General features: G+C 41.9%; 1 protein-coding gene across 2 annotated transcripts in view; it reads left to right on the forward strand.

The window, feature by feature from the left end:
* The window catches only part of dpp10 (dipeptidyl peptidase like 10), a 268,040-nt gene extending 250,163 nt beyond the window's left edge, over positions 1–17,877 (forward strand). For both annotated transcript variants that reach the window (XM_080478071.1, XM_080478072.1), the window contains exons 17-26: positions 2,716–2,760; positions 4,800–4,898; positions 4,991–5,060; positions 8,240–8,434; positions 11,097–11,151; positions 11,274–11,373; positions 12,483–12,541; positions 13,975–14,047; positions 14,462–14,535; positions 16,241–17,877. In XM_080478071.1, coding sequence (XP_080334197.1) covers positions 2,716–2,760; positions 4,800–4,898; positions 4,991–5,060; positions 8,240–8,434; positions 11,097–11,151; positions 11,274–11,373; positions 12,483–12,541; positions 13,975–14,047; positions 14,462–14,535; positions 16,241–16,378 — 908 coding nt within the window. In that variant the 3' untranslated portion in view covers positions 16,379–17,877. The remainder of the gene's footprint in view (positions 1–2,715; positions 2,761–4,799; positions 4,899–4,990; positions 5,061–8,239; positions 8,435–11,096; positions 11,152–11,273; positions 11,374–12,482; positions 12,542–13,974; positions 14,048–14,461; positions 14,536–16,240) is intronic.
* The last annotated feature ends 2,846 nt before the right edge of the window (positions 17,878–20,723 follow it).

Below are 20,723 nucleotides of genomic sequence, written 5' to 3' on the forward strand. Positions count from 1 at the left end.
AGCCGCTCCTCGGGTAAACACTCGCTTCTCAATCAGGGAAATGCGATTAACTCCGACGCTGACGTGAGAAGTAACAACCGGCCCTGCTTCTCCTCAACCCCCCCTCCCAAAATCTGGATCGCTACTTAAAGTGAACGGGGGCGTGTTCACTTTTCAGAAATATTTCCAATTTCATTCACACTTTTGCATTTTGTCGATATAACGTAAAAGATTGATTCAAATATGTACTGTAGATTATCGAGATAGTTCTGAGGCCAGAAGCAAAACTCTCAGATTTCAGATCGCATAAAATACTGGAATGTGATTTATTCTGTCGAAAAGCGTTTCTGGTTCATGACTCGACTGTTTCTAGTGGACTGGAAAAGAACGCCCATGTTAGCTTAGCCTTTAGCGACACTGCTGGTGTGGCAGTGAGAGACCTCAGCTGGCTCCCCGCAACTTTTATTTATCGACTTTAAACTGAGTTTTCTTTCTATGTTATATTTAAAACGCTGATTTTAGTTCTTGCAAAGTTAAATCTTTTCTGTTGCTCCTCTTTTCCCCTCCAATGTATCTCAGATTTCTCTTTCTTTCCTGAATTTAGATCAATTTTAACATTCGGACCTATCTGATATCTGATATCTGATATCTTGCTCTTGCCACACGTCCATCTCCACGTTGTCATATTCTCCATTGTGCTTGTGAAGACTTCATCTATTTACTCCATGGAGACAAGCAAGCAAGCGAACATGGAGACGATACCATCTCCATCTGTTCGTGTGGAAACAGGAACTAATGCTTTGAAAAACCGAATTAAATACTCTTGTTTGCACATATGATGCAAAATGCAATCTGTTCTTTTATTATTATTATTTGTTTCACTTTTACAAGTAAAGGACGGATACATAATGTGGTCGCCATAAATAGCAAACGGACCAAACAAACCCAAACACATAAATAAGACCGGGGGTCACAGGGTAAAAATGTGCATGATGACCATGAAAACATTGTTCAAATAGGGTTCCCAAACGTTAAAGAATTGCTCCATTTTTAAATGTAGTATACAAGTACGGGTACTCTCATGGAACTAGATCAAACACCACATCTTTTAACAGTTGGTATGTTTTCATTGATGCACTGCAGTAAAATATTCTTCCTCGCTGCATACGTAAGAATTTGTATTCTCATTCTAGTGGACAGACCGCCGAGTTGGATTGTTATCACGGTGACTGTCAAAATAAAAGTACCAATCCCCAGGAGAATATGGACGGGGAGTCATGACACTCTGGAGGAAACTTTGTTCTGATTGGCTCTACTGAGCATGTGCAGAAATACTATTTATCCTTGGTGCGCATGACCAGGGGCAGAGTTTCCACCGTCTCCGCAGTGTTTTCAAAAAGTTTTACCCCGTTTCCACGGAGACGGAGTCGTAGCATTTCACAAAAAGTTCCACCTTGGAAACCATTTCCAAAAAAAAAACCAAAACGTTTTTTACAGCAGTTTGCTTATGAGGGGACTTTCTTCTGATCTTCTGCTCCTCCTTCCATTGTTACCGACCACTTTTCCAAACCTTTTCGCTCAAAAGCCAACTTTTTAAAGATGCCCCCGTATACACAACAAGCTAACATATTTCCTGGGACACTGCCATCACTGTCAAATATGTCCTCTGTGTTTGTAAAGATTTAAAGACACTTTCTCCTGTTTCGTATCTTTATATTACACATCTTCCCAACCCATTCGGGGGATTTGAGGTTGTGAAACGCCCCATCCAGCTGCAGAGCACTGGAAGTGGAAATACAGTTGCTGTTGTGTTTGTGATGGAGTCAGTATTCATGTATTCAGCCAGCACACGCTGGGGTTGGCGTGTCGTAATCTGTCACCCTCCAACTGTTCAATTTGAAATGAAGCTCTCATCGGCTCCAAATGAGAGTCGTAAAAATGGAACGATTAACCACTCTATTGTGTTTAATCATGTTTAGGTAGCGTTACTGGGCAACAAGTCGATCATTTAATAGACAGTAACTCATATTGTTTGCGTTTTCAATTCATCCGGAGCAGATGAGCTTTTGGAGCGCTGATTTATTGGACAATCACACAGTTCAATTCCCCGAAAGCTCTGACGTTTTTGTTTTTTTCTTCTTAATCTGCCCATGAAAGTTCAACGACAGCACGGTTTAGGTCATTTTGTTTGTTAATCAGGTTGAATTGTCGCCTGTCGAGGGGTCAGACTTTACATGGAAATTGTGAGTTTTAGACGAAAAATCCCCGATTCAGCTTTTACCGCGTATATCGGATATTGGCACATATCCAGTATTGTGCATCAGTAGTAAATATCTGAATGAGTTTTTTCTTAAGAGATTTCAGATTGAATGTGCTGAAAGTCGCCAGACCTCCTCGGACTTTTAAAAAAAAAATTGAGTTGTTGTTCTTTCTACGTTCTTCTGTGATCTTCTCGCTTCTCCGTTCCGGTTAAAGTCAAACTGTCGATATGTGGAGTTTTGCAGCGCTCATCATGACGACTCCAAACTATGAAATAATAAAATGTTATTTTAAATAACGTTTTTAAGCTTGACGTGTAAGAAATGGCGGGAATTAATTTAGAATAATTCCCAAACGTTTAAAAAATGTTTTTTAAATCTCCAGAGTTTTTTGAGGCTTTTAAAAGAAAAAACACATTCATGACAAATAGCTTTAGTTTATTTAATCACTGACAATCCTTTGTTATTTTTCTTCCAGGTCCTGGAGCCCCGACTGTAATCCTGCACAGCCTCAATAATTCCAGTAAGTATTCCAGGAATAACAAGTGCACAGTTTGTTTCTTAAAGGACTACTTTAGAAGTGAAGATGTTCATGTTTGAATACACGAGCATATTCAAGATGCTTCTAATCAGCAAACTTTACCAAATTTTAGATTAAAATCCATTGTCATAAAACGACACTTTTCAAAAAGTCGTATTTTATTTCTCAGCTTAATAAGCATTTGCACATATTAGAGTCCTGAGATTCGATTCATAGACAACAATTAAAATTCAGCTTGAAACATCAAGCACCGCTGCTTTTTCTAGCGTCTAACGTAAATCTTTGGTGGACAGTAGTGATGTTGTCAAACCCAGTGAACCTGAGACCGAGTCCAGACCAAGACCAGAACTTAACAAAAGACCAAGACTTTAAGGCAGAAGTGTCAAACACGTTTTACTTCTGGGGACAAACACAGACTAGGTTTATCCTGAGTGGTAAAATATTGATATAATCTTCAAATTTACACTCCAAAGTTTCTCTTTGTTGAATTTTTCTGACGTCGCCAATGTTTTAGTTCAATTTCTTTTATTTCATTCAATGATTCATTTTAAAAGCTCCTATTTATTTTACCCTCGTGTCTCCAGAGCTGTGTGTGTGGTCTGCCTGTGGGGGGCGCCGGCGGGGTCGGGCCGGTCCTCTGTGTGGAAAATGGATTGATGTGTTGCGTGAAAATATATCTGAGGTTGGCTTTGTGCTTGTAACGTGGCTTATAGTTTATATTTAAGTTAACACTCTGAATAATGGCCAAAATTATAAATTCACCAGCAGCGACCATTGATGTAGGTGTTCCAACTGAATTTTTATTTTATTTCTATTTATTATTATTTTACTTTTATTTGTATTTATTTATTTATTATTATTTTAAGTTAACACCCAGAATAATGGCTGGAATTAGAAATTTATCAGCAGCCGCTCCTGATGTAATTGTTCTAGCTGAGCTTTTATTTTGTTTTTATTTCCTATTATTACATTTTTTATTTATTATTATTTTAAGTTAACACAATTTACCAGCAGGCGCCACCGATGTACGTAGGTGTTCTAGTTGAACTTAAACGTTATTATTATTTTGTCTCTGAGCTTTTATTCCATGCACTTTATTTATTTAGTTAATGTTACATGTGATGGTGTGTAACATTCACTGTCAGACTCACGTCCGTTACTGGAGTAAGAACCAGTGATCGAATGAATTCCTCGATGAGGTCGAGGTCTCAGGCTACAGAAGTTTACTCAGTGTGAAACCTCCGCACGAGTTTTTCTTTGTTAATTTTGTGGTATAAAGCCATACTTACTTTTAAATCCATTTTTACTTTTTCTCCTCCGATCTTTTGTATTTTATTTAAATTTTTTTCTCTTGTAAGCTTATTGTTAACCCCCCCCCCCCCAAAAAAAAAAGCACTGAATCAACAGCTGTGCTGCAGAAAAGCAAGCAATTTGCCCGGGGTTATTTGGACAGGCCCTCCATCCACAGCTGGGAGCTCAAGGCCCCTCGTGATTTCATAATGAGACGTCTATTGATTTTGGGTTTTCCATTAGAAACGCTGGATGAATTCCATTTCATTTAGCTGCTTCTCGGGCGGCTTGAATGGGGAAAAAAAAAAAGTCCAAATCAGAGTCATTGTTTATCGCATGTACTGAACGTAATGGGGCCAGAGTGAACCAAGCACTGTGCAGAAACTGTTTTTCAGAAATTCTAAAAAGCCTGACCTTTGGACAACATTCTTTTGTTTTTGGTGGTAATGCTGGTTTAGCATTAGCACCGGTGAGCAAATTATTCTGCTTTGAATGAACGTCAGAGTCAAATTACCTGAACCACAAACGCCATCAAGCTTTGTGTTTTCTTTTCTTTTTGTCTGTGAGGTATTTGACAAATTCTTCTTTTTTTTTTGGGAGTCAGAAGCAGAACACCAAAACATGCTAGATGAAACCCCAGGAGTGTGTTCAGCTCACCTTAGATTATTGGCAGCAGGACAATTCACGGACTCTTTTCATCCCTGAAAAACACATGACCCTCATCTTTACAGATTACTACATCCTTGAGAACAACTCCTTGCTGAAGGTAGCCTTGACGTACAAAAGGATCCAGCTCACCGAATTCAGAAGTGTGGCCATGGAACATTTTGGTGAGGAGAAACTTTTCTGTTTCTGCACCCTCGCCACTGTGAACCACACCGACTGAACTTCACACTCCACCTCCTTTTATATCTCTCGGCAGATTTGCCCTTGAAGATTTCCTACCCGCCGGACTTCTCAGAGTCTCGTCACTATGGACTCCTCTTGGTGATGTACGTCTCCTCCTTTACCCGGCGAGAAAGCCGTCCCTGTCTGTAGACATTAAAACGTGCATGCTGAGTGTCTGAGGGGAGCGGTTGCAATCAGACCCCTGAGAATGGAGGGATTTGCATACAGAGTGAGTGAGAGCATGTTAAGTCAATCAGAGCCAACCTCTGTGGTCCCAGTCATTGACTCTCTTAACACCTATTTGAATAATCATGCAGCAAAGAGAACAATTCTGAGTGTTTACATGCCCGACTAGTCAACAGCTCAGCCACTCATATGTATTTCACACAAGTCACACCTAAGACTCTGTTACACGACAACGGTTTCAAATGAAACCAACCAACTAGCCGTAGTAACTAGTAGTCCTGCACATGCTCAGTAGACGGACAATCAGAACAATGCGTCATGACTCCCAGTCCAGATTCTCCTGGGACTTGGCACTTTTATTTTGACAGTCACCGTAATAACAATCCATCGTCTGTCAACTACAATGTCCGTGTTCTCCCATTGTTAACGTTTAGAGTGTTTTGTTCTCTGCTGCATGTGTGTGTGGGTTCATTAAAAAACAAACACAAAAATGGGCTCTAAAATAAATTAAATCATCAAATTACAGAAAAGAGCTATTAGATAAGTAAATAAATAATGAAAGTTATTTTGAGTACAGTCCTGCACTTTAAACTTCCCAGACATTGTGTATTTAAAAACATGAAGTATTATAACTGGTGCAGTACAAAAGCCTTCCTGTTTGTATTCAATAGGTTTTTTTTTTATCTTGAGAGAAAATATGTATATTTTTGAGCTACGTAAAGTGAGAACTAAGAGTATAGTTGTGTTTCTGTTTTGGGTTTTAATCTGTGGAGGTAAACTCAATGATAAACTTAAATGTAGTAGCTCACTGTAAACTTTACAAAAAAGATGTAAAATACGAAATAATTAAGAGTTACAGTTCAGACTGATGTGAGGGAGTGGGATTTGTTGTTTTTGGTTTTCTTTTGTAAATTGTACATATTTGAATTTATTCCGTAGAATTTATAGGATAAACGTCGACGGGCTTCAGCCTGTTGCTTTTCTTAGTCTTTCAAAATAAACCGAATTTTGTTGGTGCTTGTATTTTATTTGTGTTGAACAATGGCCGATATTTGTTTCTTGCATGTCAGATATTCCAAATAATTTTCACATTACAAGAGGTAATTGTTAGGCACTGTGGGAACCTGTATACGATTAAAAAGATAACAATTAAATATATAATTAATTCTTATATTAAAGTCATTTAGAGACAAACCTGTGAAATGGAGTTTCTTCGTCTCCACCATCATCAACAGGAACCAGACGAGGCTGAAAATCTGATTAATGTTTCACCCCAATCATCTCACGTCTCAGCAAAAATGAAACCTTTTCAGATTCCTTAAGCGTCTTCTACATTTTCATGAGTCCGGAGAGACTTTAATGTGTTTGGTTCAACTTTAGATGAACTATCGTCGCTGTATCTTGTTCCTACTAATAAATGAATTAGTCTTCGGTCGATGTTTGACGACAGTAAAACTCTCCTCACTTATTCTGCTGAAAGAAAAATCGAAATCAATCAGACAATTGCTGCTGATTTAAAATACTGCTGCTCACAAACACAAATGAACGTGGAACACATCAGATTGATACTCGCCGACTTTCAGTCACACAAGATTTTCTTTTTTAATTTAATTTCAGACGTCAGAAAACCTTTTTGCTCGTACATAGGCAAATTGATTCACATATACACAAAAACATATACATCTCTATATAAAAACAATTTGTTGTTGATCTATATAAATCTCCCCCGGCTAGCTCAGCTGGCAGAGCATGAGACTCACAATCTCAGCGTAGTGGGTTCGTGTCCCACGCAGGGCGTCACCTTCCTGTGGGCTCTCCACCTGCAGGAAGGTTCTTAATCGGTGCATTGTGATCTGGGTGACGGTGCTCAGACTGTCACCCCCGCGACCCGGAAACGGATAAGCAGAAGAAAATGAATGGATGAATGAATCTATATAAATAATTAAATGTGTATTTTATGGGACTACGTTTGCACTAATCTATATCAGAGAATGCCCGCACCTAAACATACTGATATATATACAGTATATTAGTCCAACATGCCTGAACAGGCGTAGAAAGAAGTCAAACTTATTTAATTCTACCCTTTCTCCAAAAGTCACATTTTATGACTCTCCTTATGTGTAATAAATGTAGTTTTGTTTATGTATATATATATATATATATATATATATATATATATATATATATATATATATATATATACACAGTAATAATGGCTATAACTTGTGCGAGCACATGCACACTCACACACACAGTAATAACTGTATATCTTGATAATCATACCTGGATTCACATTCATCCACACAGTGCATTTCTCTCCAGACTTATATATATATACATATATATATATATATTCACCCAAACACACCTACATTGAAACATACAAACATACACCCGTGTAACCTCCTATTTATTGAGGTAAAAACACCCAGATGAATTTATCGCCGACCTTTAACCATGTACTTATTTAAAATAATCAATCGGAGCCTCTTTTTTCAAACAGTCTCATGCTTGGACTTTGTTTAAGTTCTTGATTGAGTTTGTTCCAAATCCTGTCATCATAACCTCCCCAACCTCTCGCTCAGTGAAAAGTTTCTGTCTGTTTTCTGGTTTAAAAAGAAGCTCTGAAAGGCTCAGGCCCAAATCCATCTCAGATTGTCTGTTAAGTTTCGATCCATCCAGATATTTCAGTTCATCTGGCTCTAACAGCTTTCTGTCCATAGAAACAAAAAAAACGTTTTCATGGACCAAATACTTGGAGAACAAAGTGCCTGAAACTGCAGGACGGCTCCACTCTGAGTATTCTGAGTACTCCCGAGTATTACACTGAAGGCCTTTGTGTTTGTTCGCTTGGTTCGAATTCCACTGTGGCCAATAGTTTCTTTTTTAATCTTATCCATTTAACTGTACACACACACACACACACACACACACACACACACACACACACACACACACACACACACACACACACACACACACACACATACACACACACACACACACACACACACACACACACACACACACACACACACACACACACACACACACAGTTGAACTCTGTTGAACTGTCTGTAATGTGTCTGATCAGTGACAGCGCCCCCGGTGGTCAGGCCGTGACTGACCGCTTCTCGCTGGGCTGGGAATCGGTGCTGGTCAGTTCGGACAACGTGATCGTGGCTCGTCTGGACGGCCGGGGCAGCGGCTTCCAGGGCCAGAGGATCCTGCACGAGGTCCACCAGCGACTGGGAACCGTCGACGTTCAGGACCAGATAGCAGCAGTCGAGTATGAGCTCACAGTTTTTACTTTTAATTCTTTTAATGTAACAAGTTTAATGAAATGCAGTTTGTGCCGTGAACAAGCTCTGCTGGGTTTGAGTGCAGAAAAGCACCTCTTGTTCACATGGGAAAATATTTGTTTGAGTTCACTCTGCTGCGAATGTTCTCGAGTCAAACTAATCAAAGAACAAAAACCTTTGAAGGTTAAAACTCTTTCACAGATTCTTTCTGCTGTTCTGGTGATTTCACACAGGACTGTTGAGAATTCGTGGTTTGATTTAGATTTTAAAAAGAGAATTTAGAAAATATTCACTAATAATTAGAGGTGAACTAACTTATACTAAAGGACCAAAGTTAATGAGAATCGACAGACTCAGACAAACCTTCAGTGTAAACCTGCGTAGAGCTGTTAACACCTTTGTTGTTTTCTGGGCTATTTAACTCATTTAAGATGCAATAAAGGTCAAACTGTGTTTCCGGAGCCCGATAACGGCGATACGAGGTATCCTGGAAGGGTGAACAACGGGGTTTACTTGATCCCATTTCTAAAACAAAACATGGACAAATGTCTCCCGTGGATTAAACTGTGTGGCAGACCACTCAAACTCCTCGCCACAACCAGAAACAAGGATGTTTGTCAGAAACCGCAACAATTCCAAAGACTTCAACAACTGTTGAATTTCTCTTTGTTCTCAGCAAGTCCTCAAAGTCTTCAGATGAAGTGTGTGACGTTTAGAACCCCACATGTAAAGAGCTTCAGACTGAGCTGCAGCTTTCAGTCTGTAGAAAACACCGAACACGAAACCGAGCTGGACTAGTGGACCGAGGCCAAGGACCACTGAGAAAAGTGTGTGAGGGGGTAGTCCAGGACTGGGTTCACTTGGGAGGGACGGGAGTCGAGAAGTTTCACCCCTTCATTTAGTTCGGGTGGCGTTCACATTCACTTCAGAGACAGGAAAATGCCACGCAATTCCAACAGCTGGTGGTTAGGGGGCGCTGTTGCCCGAAACAAACACTGACCAGAGAGGAAGTGAAGATGAAACACGGCTCACCGATTGGTCCGAACCGAAAGCCTGTAGTGGCTAGGCTAGTTAGCTCGTGGCTAACTGGTAGCCACAAACAACCGAGTTATGTCGTCTTCAGACCCGATATGAATGAGAGTCTTCATCATGCGGGGGAACTGTTTTACCACCTCTGGTAATGGAGGAATTGAACGTACCGAAGGAATCTGTTACCCGGGGTTACCAAGACATTTGCTCTGCCGTATCAGAAAACTGAACAAACATGTTTTCATTTGTGTTTTGCCTGATCAGACAGAGGACTCTGTTTTCAAGATTCTCTATGAGGATTTTTTTCCCCAGCCTGTCTGACTGGGCATTTGAACGTAGCACGAACTAGATAATAATAACAACTCTGAGCACATTATGTGTTTAAATGTACCTTTAAAATATTTAACATTTGTGAAGTTGTGATACAAAAATATGACAAAAGAAACCTAAAACCATCACAATTACTGTGACAAACCGAACGGATCCAACAGTTCCTGAGAAACATTTAATTGGTAAGAACCTCTAATTAGGTCCAAGCCAATTAACTAAAAGGATCTGCTTGTCTAATAAAGTGCTTTGCAGCTTCTTCACACTCCTAATTATGAATAATGAGGCCAATTCTGACTTGTGCATGTAGAATCCCATCGACTGAAACATTTCTGCTTTAATGGTCTCATAGCTGACATGTTTCCAAGCTGCCAAATTCCAATATCACTGCTTTCTTTGTCAATGCATGCAGCAACTTTGATTCCCGGATATGGAATGACCGTCGGACTATTGGTCGTAATGTCGTCTTGTGGCCCAGATAGGTCAACGTCAAACCTTCTGTAACTTAAATACCACTATTAAGAACAACACAACATCTGGCCATTGTAATGAATGTATAGCTTTATTGTCAATATACATGGGGGCGTGACAAAAATATAAAAACCTACTCCGGTACGGAGTATTGATAAGAAGCTAGATTTACAACAATAAATAATAAAATCAAATGTTTGCATAAAAGAAGATTATATTAAGATGTACTGCATAGGCAAAATAGGCAAGATACCGTATTTCCTGGACTATGAGCCACTACTTTTTTGACGCAGCTAATTCATGGATTTTTACGAGTTAACAAGCTTCTCGCCGCCGATCCGTGGACGTTGCATTCAGGTGCATTACGTTACTCCGACTTTTCTTGTTTTTCTTATTTTTTCCTTTTTAAATTTGGTGAGTGCGGCTTATATTCAGGTGCACTCAATAGTCCGGTAATTATACAATACAGTGTGGGAGGTGAAGCGATCGAGTAAAGAAAAACAATAGAATAGAATAAATCTGGTCAGATTGCATGTAAGCAGCATTGAAAACATTAAAAGTGACGCCGGGTGTTACTGTCTTGAGTTCGGACTCGAAGTAACAAAGCGAAGTGAATAATTAGTGAAGATCAGGACACACACACACAAAAGAGTCGCTGCCCTCATCTCACCTGAGAATAAAACCTTTGCTGTGTGTGTGTGTGTGTGTGTGTGTGTGTGTGTGTGTGTGTGTGTGTGTGTGTGTGTGTGTGTGTGTGTGTGTGTGTGTGTGTGTGTGTGTGTGTGTGTGTGTGTGTGTGTGTGTGTGTGTGTGCCGTTGCAGATACATGATCAAATTCCCGTACATTGATCGGACGAGGATAGCGGTGTTTGGAAAGGTGAGCCCGGCTGGACCACGTAAAAACACGAGTGTTGCATGAGTTTCTGCTGGAGGAGTCCAGTGATGGATGGATTCTGTGGTCTGGAGGTGAACAAACGTCTGCTTTGCCGGCTTCCTCAGGGTTACGGGGCCTATTTGGCATTGATGATGCTGAAGTCGACAGACGGCCTGTTGAAATGTGCATGCGCCATGTCGCCGGTGACGGACTGGAAACTGTACGGTGAGTGAGCAAACCCTTTCTAACCTCCTTCGACACGTCACACTTTCAGTCAGAAAAAGGTTTGTCAACCCTTTAGTAAGATGATCTGCATTTAAATAAAAATCACACAAACTGTTTGAAGGCTTTAAACCTCCATTGGCGGCAATAACTAAATTAATATATTCAAAGAAGTGACTGTTTAGAAAAGCTCTCGACATGCTTGTCGCCACTGGAAGTGGCTCCTGGCAGGAAGTGGCTTCAGGACTGGAAGTGGCTTCAGGGCTGGAAGTGGCTTCAGGGCTGGAAGTGGCTTCTGGCTGGAAGTGGCTCCTGGCTGGAAGTGGCTCCTGGCTGGAAGTGGCTTCAGGGCTGGAAGTGGCTTCAGGACTGGAAGTGGCTTCAGGACTGGAAGTGGCTTCAGGGCTGGAAGTGGCTTCAGGACGGGAAGTGGCTTCAGGGCTGGAAGTGGCTTCAGGGCTGGAAGTGGCTTCAGGACGGGAAGTGGCTTCAGGGCTGGAAGTGGCTTCAGGACTGGAAGTGGCTCCTGGCTGGAAGTGGCTTCAGGACTGGAAGTGGCTTCAGGGCTGGAAGTGGCTTCAGGACTGGAAGTGGCTTCAGGGCTGGGCTACAACTTCCTCAGTCTTTTCCATCGTATACGATTCAATAATTATTAATGTAAAGACTTCAGAAATCTCTTTTAAATGTCAGTGAAACTTTCCATCAGACTCACCTCTTGTTTCATTGTTTGGACTTCAGGTCTTCAATAAAGACCTAAACCTTTCTAATAGTTGTGTTAAAGGGTCGACAGACTTCTTCCTTCTTTTCTAATAACTTGTGTGTGAAGATTGTGTTTACGTGGGTCAGAAAGGTGTTAAGTGTGAGGTGAATGTGGCTTTAGTGGCAGAGTGGAGCAGTGAAATGGTGACATGACACAGAGGACTCCTCCTCCTCCTCCTCCTCCTCCTCCTCCTCCTCTTCCTCCTCCTCCTCCTCCTCCTCCTCTTCCTCTTCCTCCTCCTCCTCCTCCTGGTCAGGATGACGGGGGCTCCACTTTGTCGGGGCACTTAGCTCCTCTGAAGCACGCTCTGTTTTCCCCACTGTTAAGACTGTGTCACTTCTCATTTGCACAGCGTCAGCGTTCTCCGAGCGATTCCTCGGCATGCCATTACGGGACGACAGCAGATATCAGGTGTGTGTTTACTGCCTCCTGCACTTGTTCGCCGTTGATCTTAGAAAGCGTAACATCACTGACACACCTACAGTTAAGCTCCCGCGGTTTCCCAACGTCTGCCTCCGCTATCAAAGTCAGAAGCGGCGGCACTTTGCCTTTTCTTCTGTTGTTGTTTTTTTCGTGCTCTGTTGGGTTTTTGTCACTAATCTCTCTTTGGTACCTGCGCACGCCGGTGTGTCACATCACATGCTGGAGGTTTTCTAAAAGCCACAAAAAAGCCTGCCGGAGTCTCTCAGGCCTGTTGATGTGCAGATATCAGACGCCAATGTGGAAAGAGGGAGGGGAGAAGAACAAAACTGTTTTCCAACCACCTCGTTTATCGTTTGTGTGGTTTTTCTTTCTTCATTTTTACTTCTGTCTTTTTTTTTTTTTTTACTTTCTTTGTGAATGCAAAAACATAGGAACCCCTAGTAGACAAATTATGACTATTAAAATGTGTAGATTGATTAAAAAAATTTTTTTATTATTTCTTATTTTTCACTTTAGTTAAAAAAATGGCGTTCGGGCTAAAAAGTAAAACCATATAATTGACTTTTATTGGACAAAAAAAAAAAGAAGCCAAAAAACATTTATTTTGAATCAAAACCCTCTAACGAACACAGGATGATTAATGTTTAACATTTTTAAACACCGTATTTACCAGACTATAGGAACTTACTAGATGTTGAATAACGAAATGCAACATGACATTTAATTTTATAATTCTTTACTTTGCTCATTTCACTAAGTCAGGGGTGTCAAACATAAAGTCCATGGGCCAAAAGCAGCCCGCACAAAGCTTCAATCCCACCAAACCAGCAAGAACCTTGTTTAAAGAAATTTAAATATAGTTTTTTTTTAGGATAATCGGACACAACATAACACTGAGACCCAAGCTGAGATATCACTGATGCTACCATGTTGCTATGAAACTATCCTCACAGCCGTGCTGTCCGGGGGAGTTTGTTAAATCAGCCATCATGCAACAGCGATAGGAGAAGTTTTATAGACATTTCATTGTATTTAGCACCAGAACGTTTAATTAAAATGGCTTCATGTTGAGATTTTAGCCATTTTCACGAGTAATTGTTTGGTTTTCAGAAAATCTAGACATTTTCATCGTGTGCATTCTGAGGCACAGCAAAGAAAAAGCTTAAGGTTAAAGGTTATTATGGCATTATTTTACCGGTCCGGCCCACTTAAGATGTAATTGTTCTGGAAGTGGCCCCTGGATTGACACCAGTGTGGAGAGTTAATCTCTGAATTAGAGTCTGCATGCTGAAGGGATTCCACCCCAGTCCCACTCGGTGGATCCCGACTCGCCCGCCTCCCTTCTTCATTGCATTCCTTAACGCCTCTGACCGGATCTTTCAGTTTTCTTATCTGGCCTGGGTTTGTGCTTCTCCCCGCAGTTTTCCAGCGTGCTGCAGAACGTGCAGGCGCTCCGGGAGCAGACGCTGCTGCTGGTTCACGGCACGGCGGACGGTAAGAGCAAATAAATGGAAAAGGTGCTATCTGCGGCGCATCGCCGCCACGCACAGGGAAGCATGCCATCCTGGAAGGTAATGAGCCAAATGGTTTTTAATCAAAAGATAAAAGGAAGAAAGAAAAAAATAAAAGTGGGTTATTTAAATCGATGCAGGGATTTTCCGGTGTGAGAATAGTTTTCTGATGAAAGGTGCATGTGGGATTATTGAGGCATTTCTATCCTCACACAGTCTGATTCTTCTTCTTCTTCTTCTTCTTCTTCTTCTTCTTCTTCTTCTTCTTCTTCTTCTTCTTCTTCTTCTTCTTCTTCTTCTTCTTCTTCTTCTTCTTCTTCTTCTTCTTCTTCTTCTTCTTTGTTGAGTTAAGATTCAGGCTGAATGTTGCTGAGTTGGTTTTGATTCTTTCTTCCAGCCAACATCCACTTCCAGCACACTGCTGAGCTCGTCAAGAACCTGGTGAAAGTTGGAGCCAACTACTCGATGCAGGTGTGTAGAAAAATATGATTTAAAACAAACCAAATGTGCGCTCTGTATCACATCCATCACTCTTTTTCCTGAGAACGCTGAGGAGGAACAAACTCCCTCCACCTCTGCTGAAAAACTTTTATCACTGCTCAATAGAGAGTGTTCTCACCTACGGTTGTACGGTGTGGTACGCCAGCTGCACTGCAAATGAAAAAAAACAACTCCAGCGGGTCATCAAGACTGCTCAGTGGATCATTGGATCCCCATTACCACGCCTAGAGGAGATCTACTCGAGCCGGCTCCTCCGACGGGCCACAGAGATCCGAAATGACCCCGCCCATCCAGGACACATTCTGTTCTCCACCCTCCCCTCTGGAAGAATCAGAGTCATGAGAGCTCGCACCAACAGACTGAAGAATAGCTTCTTCCCCATGGCTGTGAAGAGACTGCTGCAGGGATCATGACCCCCCCCAAAAGAACTTGCACTTCAATACCGCACCTTACCAAAGACTATTTTTTTATTTAAATGTGAATGTGACAGGCTGCTGCTGCTATGAGTGATGCAACAAACGGAATTTCGTTGTACTTGCACAATGACAATAAAGCTTCTCTCTATCCATGGTGCAAAACGATGGAAGCACCAGTGCTGCAGAAACACGTGGAGGCTGGTTGACGGTGGTGAAAAAAGAGTAAATCTATCAGATCCAGACTTTGGTTGGTGACCTCCTGTGTTGACCTTTAATCTCTTAAAGCAAATAGTAGTTTTATTGCAGTTTACACTTTTACAGATTTGTACCCGTAGAAACAAAGTGGAGGTTGATGAGGCCCGACAGATTGTTACTGTCATCAAACATAAGGTGAGATTAGCATCACGTCGTATGGAAACCAAAGGCTCTGCTGCTGCCTCGCTGACAACAGGGAATGAAGTGTCTTACACAAAGATTTAGCACATGGGTCAGTGATTGGCTGAGAAGGAACGGTTTCGACCAATGAGAATGCTTGTTTCATTTACAGACATAGTCGCTTGTCAGAGTCGAGGGATGTTGGGATATAAAAGATATTAAAGATCATTTGGACTTAATGAATCCAAAAGTTTTACAACAGAAATGTTTCCCTCTGCACCGTAGTTCTGTAACTTCAATCAAAAAGAGTTGAACAAAGTAACTCGTTGTTGATGTGAAGTTTAAGAATTAAGAAAATAAACATAATAATCCCCGGCGACTTCTGTAAAGGTGGAAAAATTTTTTTTTAAATCTTCTGAAGATCTTTTTGGTCACAAGCGAGAAAGTCCTGACGAAGTGGAAAAGAAGACATTCTCTCTTCAGCTCCAGAAGGAGAAGAGAGAAAAATACTGGGAGAATGAGTTTGGTAAAACCAGAACGACTTGACAGGAACGATCTTGGTGAATTTTTATTTTATTTTATATTTTTTTAATTTTTTTTAAAGAGTGCCTCATTTCTCGAACCTCTTGACTTGGACTACTGTGATTTCATTTTTTCTCAGACCCCATTTATATTCTTATTTATTTGTTTCTTTCTTTGTCAGTAGTTATACTAGTAGGTACTGCTAGTGTACTGTAGTGTTCTCTGACAACAGACCAACCAGGTTTGGAACTAATGTACTAATTAAAAAGGAAATACCAAACAAGGAACTGTGACTTTATTGATCAAAAACGTTTGCGATCATTTGAAAGTGCCCGTCGTTAAACCTGCCTCTTCTCCACCAGATCTACCCGGACGAGGGTCACTTCCTGTCCCAGCAGAGCCGCCAGCACCTCTACGCCACACTGGCCAGCTTCTACAGGGAGTGTTTGAAGGAGGAGTTTCTACCGCTGCCCGACGAGGAAGAGGAGGAGGAGGAGTAGGCGGGAGGCGTGCAGGATCAGACCTTTGGCAGAGCTTGAAGAATATTCTGCTCAAATCCGTCAAGGCCTTTTGCTTTTGGACCAAGTGTTTCGCCAGATATGGACACCGGGATGGAGCCGATGCTCCTACAGTGTGTGTGTGTGTGTGTGTGTGTGTGTGCGTGTGTGTGTGTGTGTGTGTGTGTGTGTGTGTGTGTGTGTGTGTGTGTGTGTGTGTGTGTGTGCGCCCGTTAAGGACACAATTGAAGGACACGACAGTGACACTCGCGTTGCCGGGACATGGAGGCGGGGACTTGCCCTCCAGCATAAAGTCATTTCCGTTTCGGGACGTTCCATTTTTCTCGGCAAAGCACACAGAGGACGGCCTCCGTCTTTTGCAGGCACTCATCTACACGTAACCAAGTGCATGGTTCTTTTTTCACCCCCACCCTCTCCTCCACCCCCCCTACCCCCCACCCCGTCTCTCCACTCCTGCCATGTCCGTCGCGGTAGCACTTTGGGGAGAAAACGAACACAGACCACCAACCTTCGATCTCACGTCTCCTTCTGGTCGTTGTGTCGTCGCACAAGGAAAACGCTCCAGTCATCTGCCAAAACGTTCAAGTCACGATCTGAGCGGGTCCCGAATAAGTGCAATTTCCCGCCGAACCGCTCCACCGCCGCCGCTGCCGCCGCCACCACGACCCACCCTGAAGTGGACACAGTCTTTAGAGGTCACACTTTGTTGTACAGGGGTCTTGTGTAGACATGTACAATGCCTTATGAGCTTCGACACACTGTAATATTCCTTGCTGACGGTCGTAGCCCTCCATTAGCAGCGTCATTGTTTAACCGATGTCAACTCAGGTCCTCGAGACAGTTTAGAAGCCCTCATGAAGACGTTTTGGATCAAGATCATTGAAAAGTGGATGTCGGCCATAGATAGTCATTTCAGTTTCAAGCCACACTGCAAAACTTCTCCATCTTTTTTTTTATTTAATTTTATTTTTTAGCACAGGTGAAGTGAGCGAGTCTCGACGAAGGCGCGAGATCACGTCTCCTTTGGAACGGCGTCGTCTCAACAAAACAACCCGCCGCGTACACGTTGGGAGTAAACAAAGTAGCTGTACTAGGATGGACAACTTTCCAGTGTCAGTAAGGTGTTTGCATGTCTACAGGGAATGTGTCAAGTGTTGCCACATTTTGTACAGTACAATACAAGCAGAGTGTGTACATAAATATATTTTTAAGATGTCAAATCTCATAGAAAGTTTAGTCTATGGGGATGGATTCATTTGACCTGGATGTCTTGTACTTTTTCTTTTTCCGATTTCCTTTCCTTTGCAGCTGTTGATTTTCTTCTTAGGATTGGATTTTGTATTGCTTGTTCTCGTTCTTTTTGCTGTTTGGAAAAAAAAAAAAGTTGAATAAAAAAGGGAAAGGGCTGGGTCGAGGCTTCGGGATTATTGTGTTTGTCCTCTAGTGATGATTATGAATAATAAAAAAAAAAGGACATTTTGAAAAAGAAGAAGTGGAGTGATGCTGATTTTTAAAGCACGTGTGATTCTCTGAGGTGGGGTGGGATTGATTGTGGGAGAGGTCCTCAGTCCGATGTCTCATTTATTTTTCTCACCTTGGGAGCCACATTAGAGAGACGAGGTAGTCCATCAGGGCCTCGGGGCACCGAGGTGAATGATTCAGCAGCCCAGATCTGCTTATTTAGAGTCGAACACTGCCGGATCAACGCTGCATGTCTGCACGCATTAATCACCGCCTGCACTCACCAACCTGAATGACCAAGCAGATGTTAATTCTTAAATGTGCCAGAGCTCAAGTGCCACACTTCATTTTAGCTTTTTTTTTTTTTTTTTTTTTTTTACCGCCTTTCACACGGAGGTAATACTTCATTTACTCATTGTGTCTCTTGAAAAAGCTGAAAGAGGGAAGGGCACGTTTAAAAGAAAGAGAGTCTTTAATATTTCTTTTGTCCACTCAATCTAAAGGCTCCTACATGCAAATTTAACAATCTTATAAGTTCACAGCAAAACACACAACGGAAACTTATCAAGTTTAAAGGTTTATATTATGACAAATTCACTTCCTAAAGGTTCTCCAGCAGTACTACTGGTCCGCATACCTGGACGGACGTCCTAGAAGTGAAGACAGTTTGTCCTCTGTCTCCCTGGCTTGTTTCAGGTTTTACAAAGTGTGTTGCTCCAACCAGCCAATCAGAAATCAAACCCTATATAGTGTCATCGGGGGTTTAGCCAATCCCCTTTGACTCCTCCCACAATTAGGCAGCTCTGCTCTGGCACATGGCACCACGAGATGAAGTACTTCCTCCTCTTCCATAGATGTGCATGTGTGGGCGGAGCCAGCCCAGCTCACACAGACACAGCAGATTCTGAATGCAGCTCCTATGATCCAATATTCAAATGAGGAAAATCAAGGAGGAGCGAGAAACTTAGAATACTGGAGGTTTCTGGAGCGACCAGACCAGGAGGAGGAGGAGAATTTGACCCATTTGAGTCGCGACATGAGGTTTGCTCTGCAGGTTGCTCGATGAAAACACGAGTTAAATCGCAGCCAACGACTTACGTGAGTTGATGTGATTTTACAAAAACGTGTGACTGTGACTGTGAATATTGCGTGAGCCCTCGTCATTGTGTTATTTATGTGTTTGGAGGGAAATCCCCCGAAAAGAGGAGAATATGGAAGCAGTCGTGGCTCGGAAATAGAGGCCATCCCCAAAATGACTAAACGCATGTCAGACCAGGTGGTATGACGTAAAATATTCTACAGAAATGTCACATGACAGGTCAAACAACCCCCCAAATAATGGGACTTCTAGTCTGGAAATTAAAAGAATAAAGTCCAAAATAACCAACATTGGCACTAAACGTTTAATATATAGATTTATTCATGGGAATACACCAACATGGAAACATGTTTCAGTAAAACTCCAAATTGATATTAGACGACAGCCGATCCACCAAATGGTTGTCAGACGCTGAGCTCGGCGGGAAATCGTTCATGAAAAAGGAAGAAAACATGTCGTTACTCCGTCCCGGTGCTGTCCGCTCACGCCGACACCCTGTCAGCCTGACAGACGCTCAGGTTGTCCTGCCGCCACAGCTTTGCTTGTTTCTATGAAATGTTGGTCACCTTGGATTAAAGTGTCTGCGAAGTACATTTGTAGGTTGTGGAACGAAAGACAGGGTGAGATGTTCTCATGCGCTCGCTGCTGGCACTTATTTGGACTTTGTTTGCAGCTCATCAAACACACTCTAAACACTACAAATCCAAGTGTAATTTCAAGAATTAGATATACAGGTCACCTGATAATATACGTGTAAATGCACAGTCAAAAAGGTCAGGTGTAGGTATCAAGACTTGCAGTGTAAATGCAGCCTGCCTCTGGCTTCAGGCAGTTGCTTTCCTCCAGCGGTGTGTGTATATTCATTCTTCAGCTGTTTCTTCCTTTCTGTTTTTCTGTGTTTGAACCTTCCAGCTTCTCTCAGTGCAGGGGTCGGCAACCTTCAATGCTCAAAGAGCCATTTGGACTGGTTTTCCCACTGAACACTGGGAGCCCCCAGTCTTAGCGTTAAGTGAGCACTGGCCGCTCTCTGAGGCTGTGAGCGTGAAGCGTCGTTCCTCCACACGTCTGCTGACTGGTCGTAACGATCGTCACTGTCAACAAGTCGTCAATATCAAAATATCTCATCTGCTGTAAACACTCCCGTTATTGTTGACATACGCTGCTTTGCACACACTGGTTGTTTTGTTGACTGGGTTTATTGAAACGTCGCTGCTCCACGGCGCCGCGAGGTTCAGACGCTCCTCTCAGTAGCAGGACAGGAGATCCAGCAGGAGATGGACGCTGCAGTCCGGATTGAGAAGGTTTTCCGCTGATCTCTTGATCTCCTGGACTTTTTGTTGTTTTGGTTTGTGGTCATTTTTAGTTTTTCTTCTTGAGAATAAAGATTAGATTCTGTTTCATCTTTATTGGCGTCTGGAGTCGTTCTCTGAGCCAAATGTTACAGAATCAAAAAAAATGAAACCATCTTAAAAATAAAAAAAATAAAATGTAGAGTTGCAAAGGAAGAATTTGAACAATTTCGAGATTCTGACATAAATGAGTTCTTTTGATGCCACATACAGTGAACTGTGCAAAAACCATCTCCTCTATTTTGCTATAAGCTCTCACCGTTTCTGCAGCCTTCAGCATTCATCTTCAGCATTCATCTTGTGTAAGTACAGTAACATACTGGTACATCATTAATCTATCAGATTTCAGTGTGCTGTTATTGTAAGTTCAACCAAAAAATAAAGAAATAAATGAAAGACAATCCCCACTGAATAAAAG

The sequence above is a fragment of the Lipophrys pholis genome (genome assembly GCF_963383615.2).
Source record: "Lipophrys pholis genome assembly, chromosome: 13".
Lineage (NCBI taxonomy): Eukaryota > Metazoa > Chordata > Actinopteri > Blenniiformes > Blenniidae > Lipophrys > Lipophrys pholis.